General features: G+C 37.5%; 1 protein-coding gene across 1 annotated transcript in view; it reads right to left on the reverse strand.

Moving 5' to 3' along the window:
* The window catches only part of ptprt (protein tyrosine phosphatase receptor type T), a 277,019-nt gene that overhangs the window by 126,484 nt on the left and 125,975 nt on the right, over positions 1-24,560 (reverse strand). The window contains exon 7 of the mRNA XM_067374922.1: positions 17,646-17,939. Within this exon, the coding sequence (XP_067231023.1) occupies positions 17,646-17,939 (294 nt within the window). The remainder of the gene's footprint in view (positions 1-17,645; positions 17,940-24,560) is intronic.

The raw sequence follows: 24,560 nt of genomic DNA on the forward strand, positions 1-24,560 counted from the left end.
TACATTTTCTCTTCAAAAATTCACAACAAAAGCTAAACCAAAGACTCGACTACAATAAGAGGACATCTTTAGAACATGGCTGCATTTCATTCAGCTCACTGTTAGCCTGAACAACTGAAAACTAAGGAATCTGTGCATATTGTGTCATTTCAGCAAACATCTCATTAGTTGTTATTATTTCTGAAGAAATAATGTACTTAGGGACAAAGACTTCAGCTGCAATGGTGCTAGTATGAAGTACATGATATAAATTTTAATTGGCCGTTCAATCAAAGGCTGAAAAAGGTTACAATATTGCTATTCCCCTCCTATCGAGAGAGAAAGACCTTTCTGTCTCAGATGACCTCGACTGGAAAAGGCCAAGGAGCACATTGCTATGCGTGAATTATGAAGTCACTCTGAGCAGTCTGAGTCTCAAAGGACACAAACGCCTCAGTAGACAGTAGATCTGTGATATTAACTCAAAGCTCTAAAAGAGTAATAAAAATCAATTCTAAAAAATGAGTGCATCTTTAAAGCAGTATCTTTGTTTCAATCCACTCTGATACCAAAATTTGTGGGGGAAAAAAACTCTGGGCTTTCGGAATTGCAGCTCTATTTTCCTTATGATGTAAAATTGTTGAATAAAGTGCAATGAACAGAAACTACAGCAGACCCATAAAGTATCTGGACACAGTCAAATCATTGGCACTGAATGACATTGCGTTAGATACTCTGTACTGTCTGTGATGCAGTAAAAAGATATAGAATGGTGTAGTCTTTTTCATGAACAAATGACTCTCACGAGTCAGTTCTTTTTAGTGAATGAAAAACATATGGTGACCAGTGTCACCCAATTCCCAAAACAAATGACTCTTATGAGCTGGTTCTTTTAATCAATAGATCAAATAGACAAGTTACCAGTTTGGATCAGTCTGAAAGACTGTTTTTATTATTTAATACTTCAAACCTCAAATTCAAAAGTATGCTTATTTTCTATTTTTTTTTTTTTTTAAATGCCACTGGTTTGCTATTTGTATTTTATATCTAATGCAATGACATTTGTAAGTGTCCAAATACTTCTGGGGTGACTGTAAGTTGTAACTTACATCACTTTGATTTTATTGAAAACATTTCATACTGAAGTGTTAAAACTGTTTACAGTGCATGCAGCGTAAATAATCACATTATACGGATTTGAAATGTTTTACAAGCCAACAACAAACAGAATTTCATTTTCACTGCATTTTATTTATTCCTGTCTGCTGAGAAGGAAACTTTCACATTTCTTTGTTTCCCCTTCTCTGTCATTTTTGGACACACTTTAATGGTTGTGCCCAACGCCGTGTATTTTGGAGGTGTTTCTGGAAGCCTGAATGAGGGGGGCAGCTCCACCTGTCAGCCTCCTCTGGTCAGCATGCTATCTGCAGCCATGCATGTCAAGACAGGGTGACAGCTCCAAAGGGAACTAAAGAAGAGGGCTGTGCTCACTTTTCCCTTCCAACTCTCTTTCTTCACATTTTTTTCCTGCCTCTTCATCCAGCCATTCCCCTCAAGGTAAGCCCCCCCATCTAGCATGTCTCTCAGTCATTTGGAGATCTAACTCTCTAATCCCTGCACAGATCTGTTGATCTTTAAACAAAAGGCCGGTTCAGGCAACAGCAAGCACATGAACTAAATGCACCATTAAAATGAAAGAGAACACCAGCTGATATGTCTTACGAAACATCGTCCTCTGTGAATACATTTCACTTTTCCAGACAAAAAAATATGACAGTGCAGCAAAACCCTCCACTTGCAGCCCCCCATGCTGCACCGCCTCGTCCACATCTATCTTTTAACTCTTCTTCCAGTTCTTTCATCAAACTGAGATCATTACATTTAAGATAGGTTGCCTGGAAACAATTCACAGAAGAGTTGACGATTAAATCATTGTCTCTTTTAATGTGCTGCGGTGAACGTACCACCCAAGTCTGCCTGCGCTGGTTAATAATGATTCCTCATTTTTTGCATGCTGAGAATCTGACATTGTCATTGACAGCTTATGTTCCTGCTTACTAACATCTCATTTTATAATGTGGCGTACCAAAACCCACAGTGCATCTGGTTGACGGGTCCAAATATAGTCATGCAGAGTAGAATGGAAGATAGATATAGAGAAAAAAATGTTACTTTATCAATGTGGATGAAACCAAATTTATCATTCACTGCTAACCAATAACCCATTTTTTTGATTTCATGGTTGATCTAATGAATTAAAATGGCACCTGACAGATTCATTTATTTTTTAATTGCGTAACATTTTTAACAGTGGTGTTAACTAAGGTGAGCATCACAATTATATGTTTCAAAGGTGTAATTAGGGATTTGAAGTTATCAAAAGCAAAATAGCAAAATACATTTGCTACAAATGTTCGGGGTTTTTTTTGTTTGTTTGTTTGTTTTTATAAATTTGAAGAATTCAAAGTCTACCTTTCAAAAGAGACCAAAACCAGGCATATACTCCAAATGGTTCAAAGAACAGCATGCAATTTACTTTGGGTATGCCATTTTAGGTGTTTTAGGCAAATTTTACAGGAATGCTGAGGGGTAAATAAATGTTCACCTTTTGATTATTAATTTTCAGCATATTTTGGGTTTATTTTAAGCCAGCAGGTTAGTAATTTGTAATCAATAGTTGAGTTCAATAAAACAACCCAGCATGTTGGGTCAAACATTTAACCCTACATTCTGGGTTAAAAACAACCCAACCCAATTTTGACCCAGCACTGGGTTGCCCAATAACCCAAACTAGGTTGTTTTTAATCCAGCATTTTTAGAGTGTATTATGTAATATTTTGTTCACTATTTTTTACAGCTGTAATTTAATTTAATAAATTAATTCCAAAAATACACATCCGCTGGAAAATGATGGTATATTATGCAAAACATTACAGATATATTTTTACTAATTCTTGATTCATTATTGTTTTTTTTGTTTGTTTGTTTGTTTTTTTAAACTAATGTTTATAAGACCACAGCAAATCATTTTTGCAAACTTACGCCTGTTTCACACATAATCACACGTGTGCGGTCCGTATGCAGTGCGTATGTGTTGCTGAAGCAGGAAGCGGCCATCGTGCTTTCACACAGCACACGTTTGCAGTGCGCTACGAGACTGTTCGAGTTTCGACGGAAATTCATCAAAATTGCAACGTGTACTGATTTATATTTATACTTATTTAGATGTACATTGATACATTAAGACCTTTTTTAACTACTTCACGTCTGCCCTATGACATGTAGCATACTAATTAGACATACAAATGTATGTACAACAAGCTATTTAATGCGTAAACTTAAATGTATACACCCACATGCTAATGACATTTAGCTGCAAAGTGACGACCCCCCACCCCCCCCAAAAAAAAATATAGCAACACTACTCAAGAAAAACATATAAGCTTTATAGCAATAATATGTTTGTAATCATTTTGAAAAACCATAAACCTAAATAACGTAATGTTATATTCATTACGCTTATATATTGACAGCTGCTGGAGTAGTTTAGTACACGTAAAAATGACACAAAGATTTGAAAACTTACTGTCGACACCAACAGCCGACGAAACTGCTTCCCATGCCTTTTCCTTCGCATTCAAATCTTTGTACAATACATTCTGCAGGTCATACAGAATTTTATGTTTTTCAACCTCAACGATGAGACGAGTGTCATCAATGTCACCTTGTTTTTGAATAGGTTGGTTTAGGTCCGCCTGTCACGTCATTGCCTGCTGGGATGCGAGTTTCCCTCCAACGATAGGGAAGAACATATCTGATCGCATTATGCAAGTAAACACTGTTAATTTTTTTAAAACAAAATAATTGTTTTGAAATGATACAACTGAACTGTGAAATTGAAATGTTTCCTTTTGTCTTGAATATAGCTTGTTGCTGGCATGGCGTTAAATCATTAAAAAAAATAATAACAATTCTTTATGTAATGTACAAAATGTACAAAGCAGTTTAAATGTGCATAATTTCTTTTTTTTTTTTTTTTTACAATTTCAGGTCAATCCATGTTCATTTTGCCCACACACAATCTGCTGTGCTGCACTTGCAGCAAAAATAGACTCGGTACGTAAACGATCGCTGCACTGCTGCAGACGCACCGCTCCTGGAACGCATTGACGGACCGCAACCGCGTGCAGTGTGAACGCTCTAATCCGTTAACATGGGTGCGTAAAAAAATACGCAACGCATACGCACTGCAGACGGATTATGTGTGAAACAGGCGTTAGCCAGCTATCTATATTAGCCAGCTAATTATCTTGGTGAAAAATCAAAAGAATTGGAATCAGTAATGTAGAATAAATCACAGAAAATAAAACTTTTAAATTTGCAAGGCATGAAATTTAGATGTACAAGATCAATTACTGAAAACTTTTCAGTGGCAATGCAGGTCTGGGTCAGTAGGACATCCTTATTGTTGAGCCCTAATAAATGACTTATTGAATGGAATTATGGACAATTTTCAAAATAATTGCTGTTTTCACTGCATTTTTGATCAAATGCAGTCTTTCAATGCAGTCTTGGTGAGCATAAGAGACTTTGAAAAAAATCTTACTGACCCCAAACTTTTCAACAGTATGGATCTAGAGACTCAATTTCTGCACTAATTTGGGAAGTGAAATGCTGCAAACAAACTCATTTTAAAGCAACTAATAATGACCCCAAGATTACTGAAAGCCTTCATCTGACAAGCAAAGCTGCATTATTCATGGACGAGCAATTAATGCCACCCTCTTCTTCTCTCTCTCCAATTTTTTCATTCTTCTATGTTTGTAGGCCCATCAAAATGGAAAGATGGCCTAAGGCCAGGCCTACAAGAAAACATGATTCCAGTCTCGAAAAACATCTGGCTGTCAGAGAGGCTAATGTGAACGCGGTGCTGTAAGTCTGAATCACAGTGGGATATAACCCAAAGCTACATCACAAAGTCTGCTTCTCCTGTAGATACGGCGGTCCTTTGGGGGCTATTTTTGGTATCGGAACTCATAATCATGAGAAGTTCATTAAACGTCACCCAAAGCCAAACACAGCCTCCGTATGTTGGTGCCCAGTGGGTGCTACTCTCCCAACAAGCAAACCGCCTCGTCCTCCCCCATAAGGCGTTCAAATTAATTAAGGAAAAGTACATTTTCCTCTCATTTCCATTACTGAAACAGTGGCTGCATTTCCAAATTATTTGAAATTCTTCATTTATCTCCTTCTCTCTAGAGCAGTCTTGTGTGAGACTGAGATATCTGTGGCTATTTGCAGCAATTACACTCATAATTCTCCTTGTTTTTATATATAATGTCATCTATTTCATTTCCAGCATTTTACTTCAATATGCAATGCAAACAAATAAAAGCTTGACAACCACTTTGGAGAGAAAAAAATAATAATTTCATTTAAACCACAGTGCAACTAGGAGAAACTGCGGATCATTTTTAACGTGGTTTCCCGTTATCTTTCCAATGTGTTTACATTAAACCATTCTATATTTGTCCCTTGTAGTAAACATATTGATTTATTCATTGTTAATGTTTGATTTATGTCCACAGATGCCAGTTAAATCCAATTTGTTTGAAATCAACAAATGTGGTAAATCCACATTTCCCATGTTCCAGAGGGATTGCTGTGATTCTGTTTTGAAGTATTCCATGTTAATATATAGAGGCAGGATATGAATAACAACAGTATTTGAGGGGAATTGGATTCCGCTGAGGATCCGATTGGGTCATTTTTGTTGAACAAAGGAAAAATTAATATTTATGCTGGATGTTTTTCTTCTCCTCCTCTTCTCAACTCAGTATTTCTCCCTCTGTTTCTCACACAAGTCTTATGTTCAAGTCAAAACAAATTCACAATAACATTCATTAACACTTTCTTCAAAATGAATCTTTGAATAATATCACCTGATATTACTGAGCACCAACTCTTACCAGAAACAACCAAAACTTAAGAATAGAGCAATAAAACCAAATAATAAACAACAAACAATATATCTGCGACTCAGGAGACGAGTTACTGGTTTTTAAAATGAGTTTTTTAACCAGGAATTCCCTATGGTTCAATATATGTTCCCGTCAATAAACCTGGTAACTTTCAAATGATATGTGCAAACACTGTTTACATTAAAACAAACAAACAAACAAACAAACAAAAAAACAGAAATTGTCAATTCATCCACCTAGAAAAGTAGTCCCACAACCTAAAAAAATCATGCAGAGACAACCTTACAACTTAAAAATAACAAAATAATTGCGTATTTCTTTTAAACCCTCTTAAAAGCATCAATAGGCTTCCATGGTAAGTACATGCGGTTTTGCTTGTTTTTACAAACTGAGAGACACGTCATAATTATTCTCTGTGCTAATCATCTATGGCATGTTACAGAATGCTGTCAACAGAGCTTAGGTTGTTTTGAACCTGGAGCGTTCCTTTAAGTACAAGTCTTTTAGGAGCTCAATCCCTTCAGTCACACTCAGTCAGAAAGCCACATTTGATGAGAGATCGTGATGACAGAGTGAAAGGGGAACTACTACAGCTGATGTAAAATACAGAACAGCAACTGTATTGTAATTCAGAGAACATCTCCCACAGGGCAATCTGAGGGTGTGATCAACCATCAAAAACTCGAGCAGACATACAATGTATTCTGATGTTGCTCAGGGGGGCGGGCGGATGCCGTGTTTGGCAAATGGTGTGTGATGGGGCCTCAAACGTGGCACAAGAGAGATTTACAGCTCCTGTTAGAATATTGTGAGCACCTAAAGTACATAAGCTTACTGTTTTACAGAAACAGACCTTATGTATGCTAAGATGTCTGTAATATTATATGGAGATACTTTTAAAGGCACGGTTCACTTTAAAATGACATTCTATCATAATTTACTCAGCCTTATGTTGCTCCAAACCCATATGACTTTTCAATTCTTTTGAAGCTATAGCTATGTGAGGAACAGACCAAATTTTAAGTTTATATTCTCTAAAACTGTTCCGCTCTGCCATAGCACTCAAATTATATTTGCATACATTTGAATACGGCACATCAAGATGCATGTCAATATTAACCAATGAGGTTTGATATCAATGACGTAGGGTTCATTTTCGACATCCATTTCCTTTTTTAATTTAATCTTGATCTTGGTATTAGTTCTGTGTCAATCAAACAAACAGTTGAGGGTAGCCATTGACTTCCATATAGGGGGAAAAAATACTATGAAAGTCAATAGCTACTGTTAACTGTCTGGTTACCAACATTCTTTAAAATCTCTTCTTTTGTGTTCAACAGAAGAAAGAAACTCATACAGGTTTGGAACAACATGTGATGACAAAATTTTCATTTTTGGGTGAACTATCCATTTAAATATAATCACTGCAACAGGCTCCGCTGCCAAGGACTCACAGAACCAAATCAACTTAAAATCACAAAAAACAAAGTTTCTATCTCTCTTTCTCTCCACACTTGTCTATCTCCATCCTCTCTCTCTGCCCCCTGTGCATTATTCACCATCTCTGCACCGTGACCACCTGACGTGCTGGGAAAGACAATACAGCGTATCTATGTGCCTGCTCTGTTCCAACACAGAAATCTCCTCTACTTTTGTCTCCTGCCTCATTAGCTTGTCTTATTAAAAAGAGACAATTCACTTTAAGAAAGCTGGACGCATAGAAATTTTTTTCTTAAATAACAATATCTCTAATATATACAATCACAAAGAAACTACAGTTATCAAGAAATAAAGATGTCCATGCTTCATAAAGGTAAGGTGGTTACTATAGTGATCATAGGTCATTATTATTACAAACAGGTACAGTAGCTCCGCCCCAAACTCATGCCATGGAATAAACAACAATCAAAGTTTTTGTCACAGTACACTCTTCAGGCAGTTAACATGGAAACGTCTTACATGAAGTCGTCTATGCACATGATAACTGTGGTTTTAACATTGAAAATACTGCATCACTACCAAAAGAGTCAACTTTCATTACCATTCTGTCATTGTAAGGTTTCACTTATATTTTTTCATGCAACTGCATTTTATCCAAAGTTGAAAATTCATTACAAAAACCTCCCACTGATATGTTTTCCTTTACTGAGCAAACACCTATCTTCATTCAGTTAAGACAATGGTGCACAGGTATGTCATCTGCTGACGTCCAGTGATACATGACAAAAGTCCCATTGAGACTGTAATTGGTTTCCATAAGGTAATTTTAGTATCTACAGGAGCTAATAGGTGATTTTATTGCTGCCTGAAATTAAAATGTCCCCCTTGTTACACCCATTATGCAGGGAAAAAAGTCTAGGCCGATTTACCTACACATGTTTGATTTAATTCCCATCTGAATTGCCAACTCTGAGTTTAAGAGGAAATGGGCATACAAATCTTTGAAACTCATCTTTGACTACCAATAAGTGCCACAGGGCTGCTATTTGAAAACATGATAATGAGAAAATGGATATTTGGTACAAAGTTGGCTTGTTTCAGAATAAATTAAATTTTATTAATTTTAATTAATTTTAAATCAAGTACATGAAAAAATGTACCTGGAAAAATGTGCCTCTAACAACATTTTTTCACAATTCCAAAAAACATACCAATGCATACCATCTTTTCCACCATCGGGCCGAATGTTTCTTAGAATGGTAAGGAACAATTCCAGTTTATCAGTTCCAATTCTCAGTTATATTTCCACTTGAACTTGGATTACAAACTAGAGACCTCCCGCAAAAAAAAAAAAAAATGTTATATTGTCCCGCTCCCGCCAGCGACATTCATGTTTTGTCCCGCTCCCGCCCACAAAATCCCGCCCGTACATCCATGAAATATTAAGTTATGTGTCACCACAACATCCAAGCATAAACACTTCCAATAAAATATTTGTTATTAAAGCATCAACATTCACAAACCACAGTTAATTTTAACCAAAAAGCAAGCTGCTGTGTCCATGGTTTGGTATGGCAGAGAGCGCTCCCTTTATAATGACTAAAAATCTGACATCTCAGTTCATCGCGACCCCACAAAGCTCTGTTATAACACAATGAATATATGAAAAATTAATCTTTCATAATGTTTACACTTCGTGAGTTATAATAATAGGATTTGTGAGCATGCAAATTTCAGCACTGCATAAAAACTCCGGCGTTTTGAGTGGTAGGAGGATTCTAACATAAACACCTGATTGTGTTGCGTGTCCATTGCGTCTCAAAAATCAACAGATATGTCTGTGATTGGCTACATTGCTCAACACTGCAAACACAAGTATCTCGTATATGCTTGAGACTGTAATTCGTTTTTATTTTTTATGAGGTATTCTTGTTGCTTTTTTCCTATATATTAATAACAATTTATTTGTTTTTAGATAATTTATGTTTAGATATTTCTATTTTGCGGGAGTCCTGCGAATTCTCCCGTAACCAACACACGAGTAGTGTCTCGCCGTCTGCGCCCACACATGGCCATCAAATATTGTCTTGCGCTGAACTTTGTTGCGTGGGAGTCCCGCTCTCGGCCCAGAATTCTCAGCATGGAATGGAATGGTTAAGCAATGAGAACGGTTTGGCCCGACAGTAGAAAAGCGGCTCTAGTGGCAAATAACACCAACATCATTTATTCCTTTTGACATAAATTATGATTACAGGGCAGATTATCGATAAATAAAGACTTATTTTTGTCTCAATTCCTTACACAAAAATGACCTCAAAACTCTTTCACCATAGTCAATGTTTTGTAAACTAATAGATTTTGATATTGATATGTTCATGTTTATCTGTTTAGGATAAAACTAGATGCACTTTTAGTGCCACTCACTAGACATTTTACTCTGAAAGTTTTGCAAAATGTGCAAGAAGAAGCGTAATATTATTTGCAGATATGTCACCACAGGCATTTTATTCCTGGGTTGATAAAATTACATTGAATTTTAAAGGTATCAGCAATAGATACCTACTGATTCCATACAAACAGTGCTAAAGACAGTAAAGGACACTTCAAGCTGCCTGAATCTCTGCATATATATAATATCATTAACTGATGGAATGCAGAGTGCAGATATCTCAGAGCATATTCGTTCTTAATGTTAGGACATAAGCCAGAAGACACATTAGGCCCTCTAACTCAGAAATATGTTGGTAATTAACTCGTAAAGCGGAGGTGTTTTAAAATGTCGTAAATTTAACAAAAAAGAGTCCCAAAGGCCACAGCAAATCAAAGAGGTTCTTTATGACAGGCTTTATCTCAAGGTTTCAGGCTAGAGAGGGGACGGTAATTGACCTTAGATGTGTGCGTGTGTGTGAACGTCCTGCTTTTCCACAAAAAGCAGAAAAGGATGATTAAGAACCATCCTTTACAGGTAGAGTAAATTTGCTTTAAGATCTCAGTGTCGAATTTATAGCGAGGGGATGAAAAGATGAAATATTGCCACTGAGAGCTTTTTTTCTTTGAAAAACTGCTGTATTAAATATTAAGAGCAGCACAGTCACTTCAATGGATATTCAGCAATTAAGAACACACACATTATCACCTCTATCTTCCTGCTCCTGCAGAGGATGAAGATTTATCATGAGCGATGTGGAAATATATTCAAATAAATCCACTTTGCTGGAGAGTCAAGCAGAGGACTAAAGTCTATCCATCATTTGTACTGGATGGAAGAGAAGAGAAAGTATGGATTGACGAGAGATCTTCACACCTGAATATGTCTGTGCCACAGAGGGTGATAGAGCAGGACAAAAACAAAACGGCAGAGAGGAAGATGTAGAACGGTAGGAATGAATGAAGGAAGGAAGGAAGGAAGGAAGGAAGGAAGGAAGGAAGGAAGGAAGGAAGGAAGGAAGGAAGGAAGGAAGGAAGGAAGGAAGGAAGGAAGGAAGGAAGGAAGGAAGGAAGGATGGATGGAAGGATGGAAGTAGGGAAGGAAGGAAGGAAGGAAGGAAGGAAGGAAGGAATACTAAATGAATGACAAAATTAAATGTATGAATTAATAAACAAAAAAGACAGCATTAAAGGACAGAAGGAAAAAAGAAAAATGTAAGAAAGTGCAATATTTCTTATCTGTCCTTATGAATCCTGCTATTAAGTCTGTGAAACTGCAGATATTTCCCTGAAGGATTGCAGCAGTGCTGTGGATGAGAGGCTGAACTGCAGGAAAGTTATTGTAATAGATCCCGACTGTCAACAGCATTTTCATCTCATCCAAAACTTCCTCCACGCTAACAATATTAATATACCGAGTCAATATCAGATGGATATTGGGTGCCTTTCTTTGATCATGGCCTACTTGAGAGGCCAGATTAGTTGGCATAAATCTGAGGTATACTGGAATAGATAACCTATCTAATAATATTGTGAAATATTATTACAAATTAAAATAACTGTTTTATATTTGAATATATTTTAAATGTAATTTATTCCTGTGATGACAAAGATCATTTTTAGTAGCCATTACTCCAGTGTCATATGATCCTTCAAAAATCATTCTAATATGGTTTTAAAGAACCTTTTTTTTTTATATCAATGATCAATTAAAACCATTTTTATATCAGTGCTTGTTAACATTTTTTTGTGGAAACCATTTGTGGATTCTTTGACGAATCTAAAGATGACAAAAAACAGCATTTATTCAAAATAGATCTTTTGTATCAATGTAAAATTCTTTACTGTTCAAACTTTGATCAATTTAATGCATTCTTGCTAAATAAAAGTGTTAATTTATTTTAAAATTAGATTTAAAATTTAAATTAGAAACAAACAAACAGTGACTTTCTTTACACTTTTAAAGAGTCACTGAAGTGCCTTGGAATGCAAAGCATTTTTAAATGTGTTGACGTAATTTCCACTGAAACAGGAACACAGGGTGGGACATATCAAACAGCTCCTCCCCTTTTTAAAAATAGCCAATAGCATTTAGTTTATATCACAACTGAGCTGTTGAGCTCTGTAAAGCCTCATTTTCCTTCTAATATCTATCCATTTCTCCTCCTAATCTCCTCCATATCACTTTAAAATATAGCATTCTGTGCAGAATTCAAATGGTTCCAACATGTTTTTGTGATCTGCACAGACTCGCACATATCATTTGCTCCATGCTATCGTGTCTCTGGACCGGAGCAGACTGTGTATGCGAACAGTGACTGATATCACCCGCAGCTTCAGCGTCTATTTATAATGTAGGGGGAGGGATGCTATAGATTCTAGAACGCATTTGATTTGACAGAAAATCTGATGTCATCATGTCACATGCAAATGAGAGACTACGTTTTGAACGATAAAAAGACTATACATATTCATACTAAAAATTTTGATTTCATGGCAACTTTAAATAAAATTACCCTGCATTGACTCATGGGTAATAATAACTTAAGCATGTCCAAATCCTAGAACAAGAGCCCCGAAGAGCCCATCCTTTCCTGCATCACACACACAAACACACACACTCACTTCCTCAATCAGGCCTCACCTGACCAGCACCTCCACACCTGTCTGCTCTAATCAGTGCTGTGTGACAGATACGCACCGCTGTGTGTGCGCGCATGCGTGTGTGACAGGTAGACGGTGCCGTCACTTCATAAACACATGTTCTTTCTGTCACGCTTCACCTCTTGCCAATCCCTCTGTCTGTCCTGTCCTCTCACTCCTAAAATGCCTCCCTGCCTGAAGCAATGAAAGCTGACAATGGATTTCACATTGATCTCCACACACAAACGTGGCTCACAAGGCTTTGATAGGTGCTGCAATCAGCCTTATCATTGCGTTCTTTGACCTCTCTCGCTCTTATTTTCCCTGAAACTCTCCTGCCATATCAGCAAATTTAGACAGTGTGGATCTTTGATAAAGCTGTAGACATTTTTTTTTTGTGGTACCTGAATGCCAACTGGACCCTTATATTCCAAAAGTTGAAGAACCCATTGTGCTGCGGGCAAGAGTCACAATCGTGTGAGTTAGAAGCCTGGCTTCCAGCTCATTAGGTGGGCTGCAGCTTGAATCTCAAGGGCAGCATGTCATCGGTGACAGCAGCGGTTCTGTTCCATTAAAGAAGGAGTATGAAGGTAAAATACAAACATTAGGTGTTGCAGGGTCTGTATTTGTAGGGTCTCGTACAATATAAAGTGTGGACATTGCTTGTAAACATACACATAAGAGACACAAAATTAGAGAGAATGCATTATGCAGTTGACAGGTCGTTGCTATGTAGTAGCTAAGTTGTTCTGATTATTGTTACAGGATTGGGGGTGTACAAATCCCTGCACTAAGTATAGCAGCCGTATTGTTTACATGTAATAGCATCCTTGTATTTCTGAGTAAATATTGAAACAGAAACTCAAGATGTATGTGTGTGTCTGTGTGTTTCTGTACGCATACAATGACACCCTCCAGTCTGCTGGTGTATTTTAAAGAGGACACACTTCTGTGTGACTGTATTAGCATACCAATAGAGCTCCTGTGCTGCAGAGCGGAGGAGAAAAATTGAATTGGAAGGACAAGGAAGATCAGTGCTGTCGGCTGGAAGCAACTTCATTGGATCAGAAATGTGTGCGAGTGTGTGTATATATTTAATAGACGGCTACCTGTGGTGAGCTGGCATGAACGCACTGATTTTGCAGAACAGTCTCACCTGGACAAGTAAAAATGTGAAACAAGCACACACACACACACACACACATACACAACACACACACATATGCATGGCCAAATAATAACAATAATAATAAAAAAAAGAACAGAAAAGGGATGGTGAAAATTCTTTTATCAACACACCTTCAACTTTACTACACATTTTTTGCTTTAATACAACCAGAAGTGCAGTGCAGTGCACATCACACCAGAACAGGGATTTCTAACTACTTTTTTGACATATGGATTAAATTCAAATCAAAATTGTCCAAATCAAATTGTGACATTTTCAAAGTAATATTCACATCTAGCACTTTCAAGGCCTAACATGTAAAAAAAAAACAAAAAAAAAAACAACAAAGGCCAAATTTGAAGGGGACAGAGTTGTGCAAAATTCAGAATTGAAGAATTGGCTCCCTTTCAATTCATGACTTGAAATTAGTTGAATCAATCAATCAATAAATCAGACAATCAATCAGACAATCATTCAGACAATCAATCAGTCAATCAACTATCTGTCTGTCCTTGTTACCAAGATTTTTAAACTTCTTTCAAAAAAGTATTTGTCAATCCAACTTTTAAGTTTGTTAGCAAGTTTTTCTTTGACTAGGAATCTAAAAGTCATTCTCAGTTCAATTCTGAATGAACCCGGACATCCATCAGTTTCAAGCTGAACTTATGCGAGACAATGTGTGAGCACTTGCACATGCATATACATGTATGCATGCTCATTTCAAAGAATGAAAAGAGAAGGTGTAGGAAAAGAGAATGAGGGAGGAGAGAGAGAGAGGAGCCCCTCTGGATCTCCCCCACTGTGTCATCAATGACAATCCAGCTCCTTCATCACATAACCCTCACCTGGATCTTACTCTCACACACACAGTGACTTCCATCACCTGGATCACAGACTTCCCTACTTCCTAGGGCTCTCTCATCTGCTCCAGTCATCTCATTATCTGTCACTTTATCAGATCAAGAATGTCTCTGTCTATTTGAGCACCACTCCACATGCCACCCTACTGCGTATATAATTACGACCAAAAATTGTTCCCACCTATAGGCTTTGTCTTTTCTCCTGCTCCCTGCCATCTTTCTGAGGTGGAAATGTAACAATCTCAATTATCATTACAACTAACACCTTCATCCCCTCATAAATCATATCAAATCATCCCAGTCTCTCCCTACATCTCATCAGGAAACTAGACAATAACATGTTCTCATTTGCCACTTTGCTATCTTTTTCTTTGTAGGTATCTACTACCGACTGATAAAGGGTACTTAAGTGCTGTCTATTCACTCACCCTGCCATTAATTCAGTCTTCAGTGTCACAAAATCCTTCAGAAATAATTCTTTATGCTGATTTGCTGCTCAAGAAAAATTTCTTATTATTATCAATGTTAAAAAAAAAAAAAAAAAAAAACTGTTGTGTTGCTTAATATTTGTGTGATACATTTTTCCAGAATTGTTTGATGAAAAGAAAGTTCAAAAGAACAGCATTCATTTGAAAAAAATAACGTTCTGGCATGATACTCTAATGGGCAGGCTAATAGGTCCTTTAACTCAATCTGCTTGTAATCACATCATTATCTATAGGACACAGATTATTGGTTCCTGCTCTATCAGTTCTCAATCTTCAAAAACATGAGTAGCTTTTGCCTTGGCAGTGCAGCGTGCTTCAGAAACTCTCCACCTTCCCCAGCTCCACCTGTGTAGATCTGCTACGGGTAATTCATGTACGCTACATTGTACAGCGGCAGCATGTCTTACTTGCTCACAGCAGTGTATCGTGTATGTATTGGCAGTAGCAAGTACTTGCTCTTCAGCAGCAGCAGTAATAATCAATAGCAGCAGCGTAGCAGATCTATTCCGCCAAGACCAAACATATCAACATTGTCGTGCCCATTACCATGCCAAACACTCAGAGAGTTGTCATGACAGAAATTTAATGCATCCTTGCTCAATAAAAGTATTCCTTTCTTGTTCTTCAAAAAACAAAAGATCGCCAAAACGCGATAAACGTAATTTTGAAAAAAAAAAGAAGAAAAAAAAAAAAAGAGTTTCCGCCAATGCGAATGCAATATCTGTGTTATCTGTCATGTTTTCTCCCTTTCTTTCCAAAATACGACAAATGCCAGTTTCCCTTCTCTGCAGAATGAGACACATCTGCTCAACCAATCACAGCGCACCATTCCACGCAATGTAAACAGTAATGGCGGTGCTCTGAATACACCCAGCATCCCAGTTTTCCTTATCTGCTTAGTACTTTGTGATCAACAAAAACAAAAAAATGAATATTTTTTACGGCATTGATGAACCTGTGGTGGTTTCTGCGGTGGGGAAGAAACGTAAGTCATCGAAATGTAATCATTTATGTGAGGAGATTAAGAAGATGAGGCACTCGAGTCGGGAGGAGGAAAAATGCCGGCTGTTGCTTGTTCCACGACAGCGTCAAACTTGTGTCACGGTCATGAACAGTTTTTACTACCAATGTACTCGGCAAATGTGTTTATTTTAACCGTGCGGTGGCACCAGATACTCTTTAATCGGTAATGACAAACGGAGACTTACTATTTATAACATTAACAAGATGACTCGTTGAATTCATTTTGGGAGTGACGACTGAATATATTCTTAGTCAAATGCCTGTATATAAGATTAGTATTGACAAAGTTCAGAGGCTGTCATATATGTGAATCAACTTACTTTGTTGTTTATTTTCAATATGAAAAATAACTTTTATATTGATGGATTAACTGCATTTTGAAAAAATAAAATAAATCGTGTCATGGATTTATTGCATTTTGGGAAAAAATAATCAGTTTTTTATAATAAACCTTTGAAAATCAAAATCTAGATTTTAATTTTTTATATTTTTATAACCAAAAGATGCTATGTGAAAGTTTGAAACAGAAAATAGTGGTTTTCATCTTGTTGCTTTCTTGGTAAAGAAAACGTCTGGGGTTACAGATGTAACCCCTGTTCCCTGAGTAAGGGAACGAGACGCTACGTCACATTGCCATACCCCCGGCATACCTGTGAGCGTCTTGCTTCAGACATATTCCAGAAGCTAGCGTTCTTTGTTCTGGGTATGCTTTATAGTTTCCTGGTCAGTGACGTCACCCGCCTCTGACGTCACGTTTCCTCATTGGTTGGATACAGAGGTGCTTCACGAACACAAAATGCAGAGGGTTCCCATCACGTCATTCGACGTAGCGTCGATAGTTCCCACGAAAGGGAACACATTTTTACTCAAATTAATCATAATAGATTTATTGCGTTTTGCTATATATATAGCATTCAAAATCAACATTAACTTCAAGTTAACTTCTACTAGCTGTACATACTTGTTTTTTTGAGTTGTTCTTTTCATGCTATGTAAATTAATTCTAAATAAAGGCTTGTTAAAATTCAACAAAACTCAAAAACATCATACACAAATATTACACAAGCTTCTGGGAATTCAATAAACTTTCAAGTAACATTCAAATAATTATTATATTAAATAAATAAAAATAAATAAATAAGAAGGGCTCAATTAGATCTCACAATTACAGTATAAAATAGCATCTCTTCCAGGTCCTGGTTTCCAGTTCTACCTCTCCCACCATACTTTCATATCTACACCATAATTTCCTATAAATAAAAGACATGAATAACCTCTACTTATTATTCCATCTTAATCTCTTTCTTTTATCATAGAAAGTTACCATGTATGAGGCTTCTAAACCTTTGCTTTGAGTCTGCATAGCTCATTTCTACAATTAAAAGCCATTACACAGAATGTTTAACCACCAATAACGCACAGCTCCTGTTTTGACAGTAAGAAACTGTAACACTCTTATATGCTTTAGGTGAACAAACAGATTGCACTTAATCGTAGTGATTGAGTTTCCTTTGTAGAATGAGAGAAACATTGAAGAGCAACAACCAGAAACATGTATGTTTTTGTTAAACTGTCCAAACATTGATAGATTACATCGCTCATCTCTTCGTATTGCGTTCTGTATATGGACACTTACCTGCACATTTGGTCCGAGTTATGAGAGGCGGTCCCGGTGGTCCAGTGCCACCCTCCCCAGGTCGGGTCAGAAGAACTTTAATCTCATACTCCACATCTGGGTCCAAATGCCAGAGCTTGTAGGTTGGCGCATCCACGACATGAGTCTCGGCCCAGTTTCCAGTGGTGGTGCGGTACTCCACCTCTTTCAGGATGATGGGACCATCGCCGATGATGGAGTTGGCGTTTGGTTTGATCCACAAGTAGGTGGCACCAACCGCGAGAAGCTCAGGAGGAGCAATGGGTGTGGGGGGCGCTGAAGAAGAAGAAGAAAGAAAGTTTACATCAGGTGAGTTTGAATATCATCAACAAAACGTTTACAAACGAATGCATACACCTTTACAGCTATTATGATCAGTACCAAATAGCTTTAATATATGAACAAATCCATATTTAAAAGAGGTGGGAGAAGCAGTAAAAAAGAAATAAAGTGACTGCACTGAAATTCCTGAGCCATCTTGGGCAATAATTTTTCAGCAAATTTGAAAAGTTGTTGAAAGAGCAATTAAGGGCTGTAGCGAGTAATCTCACTTCACTATTACACTGCATTCAGCCATCATTTCATTTGCTTTTGTAGTGCAAAATGGTGAGAGGAAAATGAAGGCTGGAATTACAGTGAAGCGTGCGGCCGAAGCTTTGGAGCTCATTAAGGGATATCAGACAGACTTGCTTGGCCCGGCAGAATTGTTAGAATAAATGGAATGAAACGTTTCCTGGAATCCCAGTTGAGAAGGTGGGCTATAGCTTTTCCCTAAACACTTAGCTAAGCTCTCTCTCTCTTCTTCTCTCTCTCTCCATCGCTTCTAACCCACTCACATTAAATCCACTGGAGACAGCTTATGGCTTGCACTGCATTAACTTCCTGTCTCTGCCTGTCTCTTCCTTCTTTGTCTGACTGCCGTTGAGCACCTCAGATTTACCCTCAAACCTGTGAAAGGTAAACAATATTTCTTTGTTTCTTGCTTCCTTCTTTCCTTCCTTTTTTTCCTTTTTTCTGCTCATTTTCTTCCTGCTTTCTTTCCTTCCACTCTTGTTTTACTCTTTTAGAAGGGATACTTTCCTTATCCCTTCTTCCTTCATTCCTTTCTTCCCTCCTCCCTTCCTTTCTTCATTTCTTCTCTCCTTTTCCTTCATTCCATCCTTTCTTTCTCCCTTTAATCATCATTCTTTCCTTTCTCTCTTTTTTTAATTTCTTCCTTTACACATTTCTTTTATTCTTTTTTTCTCCTTCCTTCCTTTCTTTTCTTCTATTCTATTCTCTCTTGATTTCTTCCTTCCATCTTTCCTTCCTTCTGCTCATTTTCTTCCTGCTTTCTTTCCTTCCTTACTCACTCCCTTCCTTCCTTCCGATCTTGTTTTTCCTCCTTTGGGATACTTGCCTTATCCCTTCTTCCTTCATTCATCCCTTCCTTTTTGTCTCTCTTTTTCCTTCATTTCATCTTTCATTTATCCCTTTAATTTCCCCTATTTCCTTTGTCTCCTTTCTTCATTTCTTCCTTTACTACTTTCTTTATCATTTTTTTCTTCACTCCTTCCTTTTTCTCCTCTTTTCTTCAATTCTTCCTTATTTCTTTCCCTTCTCCCTTTTGCTTAATGTCTTCCTTTTTCTTCTTTCCCCCATTGCTCCCTGTTTCCTTCCTTCCTTCCTTCCTTTCTCCATCTATTCCTTTCTCATTCCTTCCTTACTTCCTTCTGCTCTTGATATCTTCCTTCCTTACTTATTCCTTTCTTCATTTCTTCCTTGCTTCCTTCCACTCTTGATTCCTTACTTCCTTTTTTTCTTCCATTTTCTTCCATTCTTCTTTCCCTTCTCCGTTTTTCTTCATGTCTCCCCTTTTTCTTCCTTCCTCCATTGCTCCATTTTCCCTTCCTTCCTTCCTTCCTTCCTTCCTTCCTTCCTTCCTTCCTTTATTCGTTCCTTCGTTTGTTCCTTCCTTCCTTCCTTCCTTCCTTCCTTCCTTCCTTCCTTCCTTCCTTCCTTCCTTCCTTCCTTCCTTCCTTCCTTCCTTCCTTCCTTCCTTCCTTCCTTCCACAGTCTTCATTTCAAGTCAATAAGTAAGAGAACCCTAGCAACCAAATGCCGATGCTCTAGCAACCACTCAGAGCACCTTAGTGATGACCTGGCAACAACCCAGCCACCCAAACTAACATTTTCTTCATAAAATGTAAAAATTAAATCAATCAAAAAATAAAAATAATAAATCTAATTAATTTACTTTATTTTATTCTTTATTTTATTTCTCAGTTCCTGCCTTCCATCTTCTAATCATCTTCTTGGCACTCTCTCTCAGCAGGAGAGGGGGCAGACAGACACTAATCCAGGGTTAGAGGTGAGTAGCGGTGCATGAAGGGTTCATCCGAGCATGGAAGAGCCACCCAGGCCCACTCTAATGAGAGGCTGCTGTCTCTACTGTGCCATGTAATCAACTGAGCCAGATTACCAAAGCCCATTTACCCACAGCCGATAACCACTGACTCCCTCAGCTGCCCGGAAAGGATACGCTCTGGCTCAGAGAAGAGAGTTTAGACGTGACCCGTCAACCTCCAAAGCTTAAGAGTGTTTAGTGCTTGAAATGAAAATGAAGGGGGGAGAAAATAAAAACGATAACAGGAAGGAAGGTGGAATAATAAAAAAGTAAACAGAGATTACCAGAAAAAAAGACAAGAAATGAGGGAGAGCAATAAGTAGAATAACTCTGTATTTTACATTTTCTGCAGAAACTGTCCACTTAAAGTCTCTATGATGTTTAGGTTTTTAGACTCAAGACTCATTTAACGTGAATTTAAATCATTTTGCTCATTTTATTGTCTTAGAAGACTAATATACATGAGCTATAATTTGCTTTAAGCCCCAGTAATAATGACTGCAAAACATATCTTAAACAATTTAGTGTGAAATGAGATATTGCTCATGGACAATGTCTTATTTATCATATGAATGAACTCCAGCGTGTTCATCAAGGTAGCTGTCACATATAAATTGCAATTCTGAAATAGTGCCTTTGTTCAAACCATTAATACACTTCCATCGTTTAATGCACTTTCAGCAGTCTTTATGTCAGCACATTGTCCTGGCGTGGGCATTTACGGTCCTGCAGTTGATAAACTCAGTGATTAGTGGAGTGTTTTTGGATTGCACATTTATGATTGCAGCTGGATAGAAATGAGATTTGGATGCTGTTGATGACTGGCTGAATCTTGATGATTGCTTGCTGATGATTGGCTGAGTGTTATTGTACTCCGGATGATTGACAAACTATTTTGAGCTTCCAGCCCAATGGTGTGCATATATAATGTTTTTGTTGATTAGCACAGTGGATTGTGGCTACGTCACTAGAGAGATCAACAGATGTTCAATATGGGAAAGTTAAAACATCTGATGTCTATTAAATACATTGTTGTGCCATTCAGCTCACTTATTACTTAGGATGAAGCAACAGATTTGACAAAGAAATATTTTAGTATCATGACAAACAGCAGCTAATAATTGAAAGAGCAAGAAGAAGTGAGGGAATGCTTGTATATAAATACTCTGGTAGAAAAAAAATATATATAAGAATGACACAAAGGCTTTAGTTCATCTCAGTCATTTTTTAAAGGTCCCATGACATGCTACTTTTGGGATGCTTTTATATAGAGACATAGCGCATTTATGTTAATCTGAAAGCCACGCCCACCGGGGGGGAAAACAATCCAACCGTCTCCATTGAGTTTGTATTGCGTGAGGCTGCCTCCTTGTCTTTTCTGACTTATTACAAAAAACAGAACAATGTCTAAAAGCTGCTGTGTGACAAGGTGTACAGCTAACAAACTTAAAAAACCCAGAAATAAGTTTTTATAAGCTATCGACCCCCAAAAACGAATGTTTAAGGACATAAAAGTGGATACAGGCAGTGAGACAGAGAGCAACGGGTCATATTACTATAAGAAATGCAGTGGAGGGGAACGTAATCAGTGACAGGTGAAATAATTCTTTGACATGGTAAAAAATAATGAATGGTTTGTTTTTGTTGGTTTGTTTAGCATATGTTGTCGCCGATTACGACCCCCTCCAGTGTATTTCTTAAAGTAATTATGACCATTTGCACTCTGTCTCACTGCCTGTATCCACTTTTATGTCCTTAAACATTCATTTTTTTGGGATCGACAGCTTAAAAACTTATTTCTGGGTTTTTTAGCTTGTTAGCTGTACACCTTGTCACACAGCAGCTTTTAGACATTGTTCTGTTTTTTGTAATAAGTCAGAAAAGACAAAGAGGCAGCCTCACACAATACAAAGTCAATGGAGACGGTTGGATCGTGTCACTCTGTCTCTATAGGCCTAAGTGGTCCCTAGTACTGTATCTGAAGTCTCTTTCCTGAAATTCAGCCTTGGTGTAGAATTTCAGCTACTACAAGCCAGTCCCACAATGAACTTTCCTCAGGACGTGCCGTTTCTGGGTCTGTAGCTTTAAATGCTAATGAGGAGGAGAGAGGCAGGGCAAGGTGGAGGGTGGGTGTGGCCTTAACCAGCTTGCGGCCACTGTACCACGCGCTATTGTTGACAGTGGATGTATCGCAATGGCTCATAGACACGTAGTCGTTCAAGCGTTTCAGTGTGACCCAGAATCTGATCCGGACGAAGAAGTTGCATCTCAGCGGCTACAGCAGGACGTCTCCGAATGGTTAGTTTAAAACATTGTGTCTGGATACGGTACTTTAGTTGGTTTATATATGCTGTTACAGTTATTATCATGTAGCTAATGCTAGCCTACATTGTTGGCTTTTCATGTTGCTCTTATTTGCTATCGTATATATATATATATATATATATATATATATATATATATATATATATATATATATATATATATATATATAGACACAGCTATAGACACTTACCAGCGCAACTAAATTAGTCAGACCTCTGCCATTATTACAAATATCTTTTCAGATAGGTGCCATTGTGGAAAATGTGCTACCAGGCCAACATTTATTTGTTTACATATTTGATATTTCATAATTCTTAAAAGTTTTTACAATCTTATTATAATTACATCAAGCTCTGCAATCTGGAAATGTGGATATTGTGTGCGCCATAACAGCAGAATGGTTATCCAAACAACAAAGAAATGAACAACACTCGCGTTACAGTGTGTGTATTCACACACATACTTGATGCGGTCTACCTTTACATTAGCGACAGTAACTGGCCCACGTTGAGGAAACAGTGGTCGGTGAAATGTGTGGCGCAGACATACAAAACTATGGGAAGTTGTATCGCCGCATTACCAGAGAAAATAAAATTAACCCACTCTTTCTTCATAGGCTCGGATGAAGGAACTAAAAAAAATACTTTGTTGTTTATTTGTACATCCAAACACTGAGCAACTGCCATGCTTTGCTCGTTTGTAAGCCATGATGAGGAAAAAAAAAAAATGTTGTGCTTGAATCTCACTTTAGTAACTAATTTTCTCATGGGCAGGCAAAGCAGAGAAAGGCGAGGTAACCTTTCCCCGTATGACGACATATAGGGAAGATTCCAGATTGGGCCGTCTGAGCTTTCATTTTCTCAATTTATCCAGGGCTCGGTTTACGCCCATCACCTTTTATAGCCACTGGGGGACCATGCAGGCTAGGGGAACTCATATTAATGTTAAAAAACCTCATAAAGTGAAATTTTCATGCCATGGGACCTTTAAATTATCCAGTTCTGGTGTCAGAATATTCTCTCAAATAGTAAGATATACAAAAGATGAGAATGAATAAGAAAATATGCTAGGCTCAGACAGACTAGACACACACAGTGCCACACAGTATGGATACAGATAACAAAAGGAGCATTACCCATTCACCAGAGGTCCCTTTCACTCCAGGAAAAAACCCATTTCCTACAGACATAAGAGGTTTCCTGCACACACTATTTACTATTTCAAGTGTAGAAGTTTATGTGCATGAGAGCAAAATCCTAAACACTCTCTCACATCTTTTCTTATCAAATTCCCTTGATACATAAAGTTCATTCCCATTTCCACTGATACTTTGCCATACGTTCAGGAATATTAGCAGCAATGTGGTTATTGGAGTCGGCTCGAAGCCCCCGTGCAGGTGTGTTTGTGTCCATGTGGCCAAGCACCCCTGTAATTTTATCCTTTATCACCTGGTGTCCACAGGGAGGTTTAAAAACCAGCTGGATTTGCGAGAAATCTCCAGAAATCCCACCCCGCTATCTGATCAAAGCCCACCGGGTCTGTCTGATAGCGGAGCTGGGGGAGAGAAAGATGAGATCCACCGTCAAATGGGAATTTGTAGCGGTGAAACAACAATAATTGCAATCTGGTTTTTCACCTGTCGGAACAACCAATTCAGCAGAGACCAAGAAATAGAGAGAGAATATGGCTACAGTATAAGAAATGAAAGTAAATTCTAAGTAAATTCTAAAAAAAAAAAAAAATAAAAACAAAGTAAATTCTATATTAGTACTCAATTCAAGCTTGTAGAAATTATGCTTTAATTTCTACAAGTTTGAATTGAGTACTAATATAGAATTTACTATATTACATATAATGGCAGGTAATTTTTTTTTTTGTCCAAAGGCCTTAATTATAATAAAAAAAACAAAGATATGACATCCAAAGTATGTAAGGTAGTTCAACTAGATCTCTGTTATTGAATCCAAGAGGTTTTAATTATATTTTGCAACATATAAAGCTATTTTAAAGATTTTGAAGTGTCAAAAGGTCATTCGGTTTAACCGTCCAAAGGCCAATACAGCCATTTCTTTTGTAATTAAAATATCTTAAAATGTAATAAATGTATTTATATATATTTTTTTATTCTGGCATTATTTTATAACATCATATCTCAACATAGTGCAAAATGGTATTAGAATTATGTG

Source organism: Chanodichthys erythropterus, chromosome 21, assembly GCF_024489055.1.
Source record: "Chanodichthys erythropterus isolate Z2021 chromosome 21, ASM2448905v1, whole genome shotgun sequence".
Taxonomy (NCBI): domain Eukaryota; kingdom Metazoa; phylum Chordata; class Actinopteri; order Cypriniformes; family Xenocyprididae; genus Chanodichthys; species Chanodichthys erythropterus.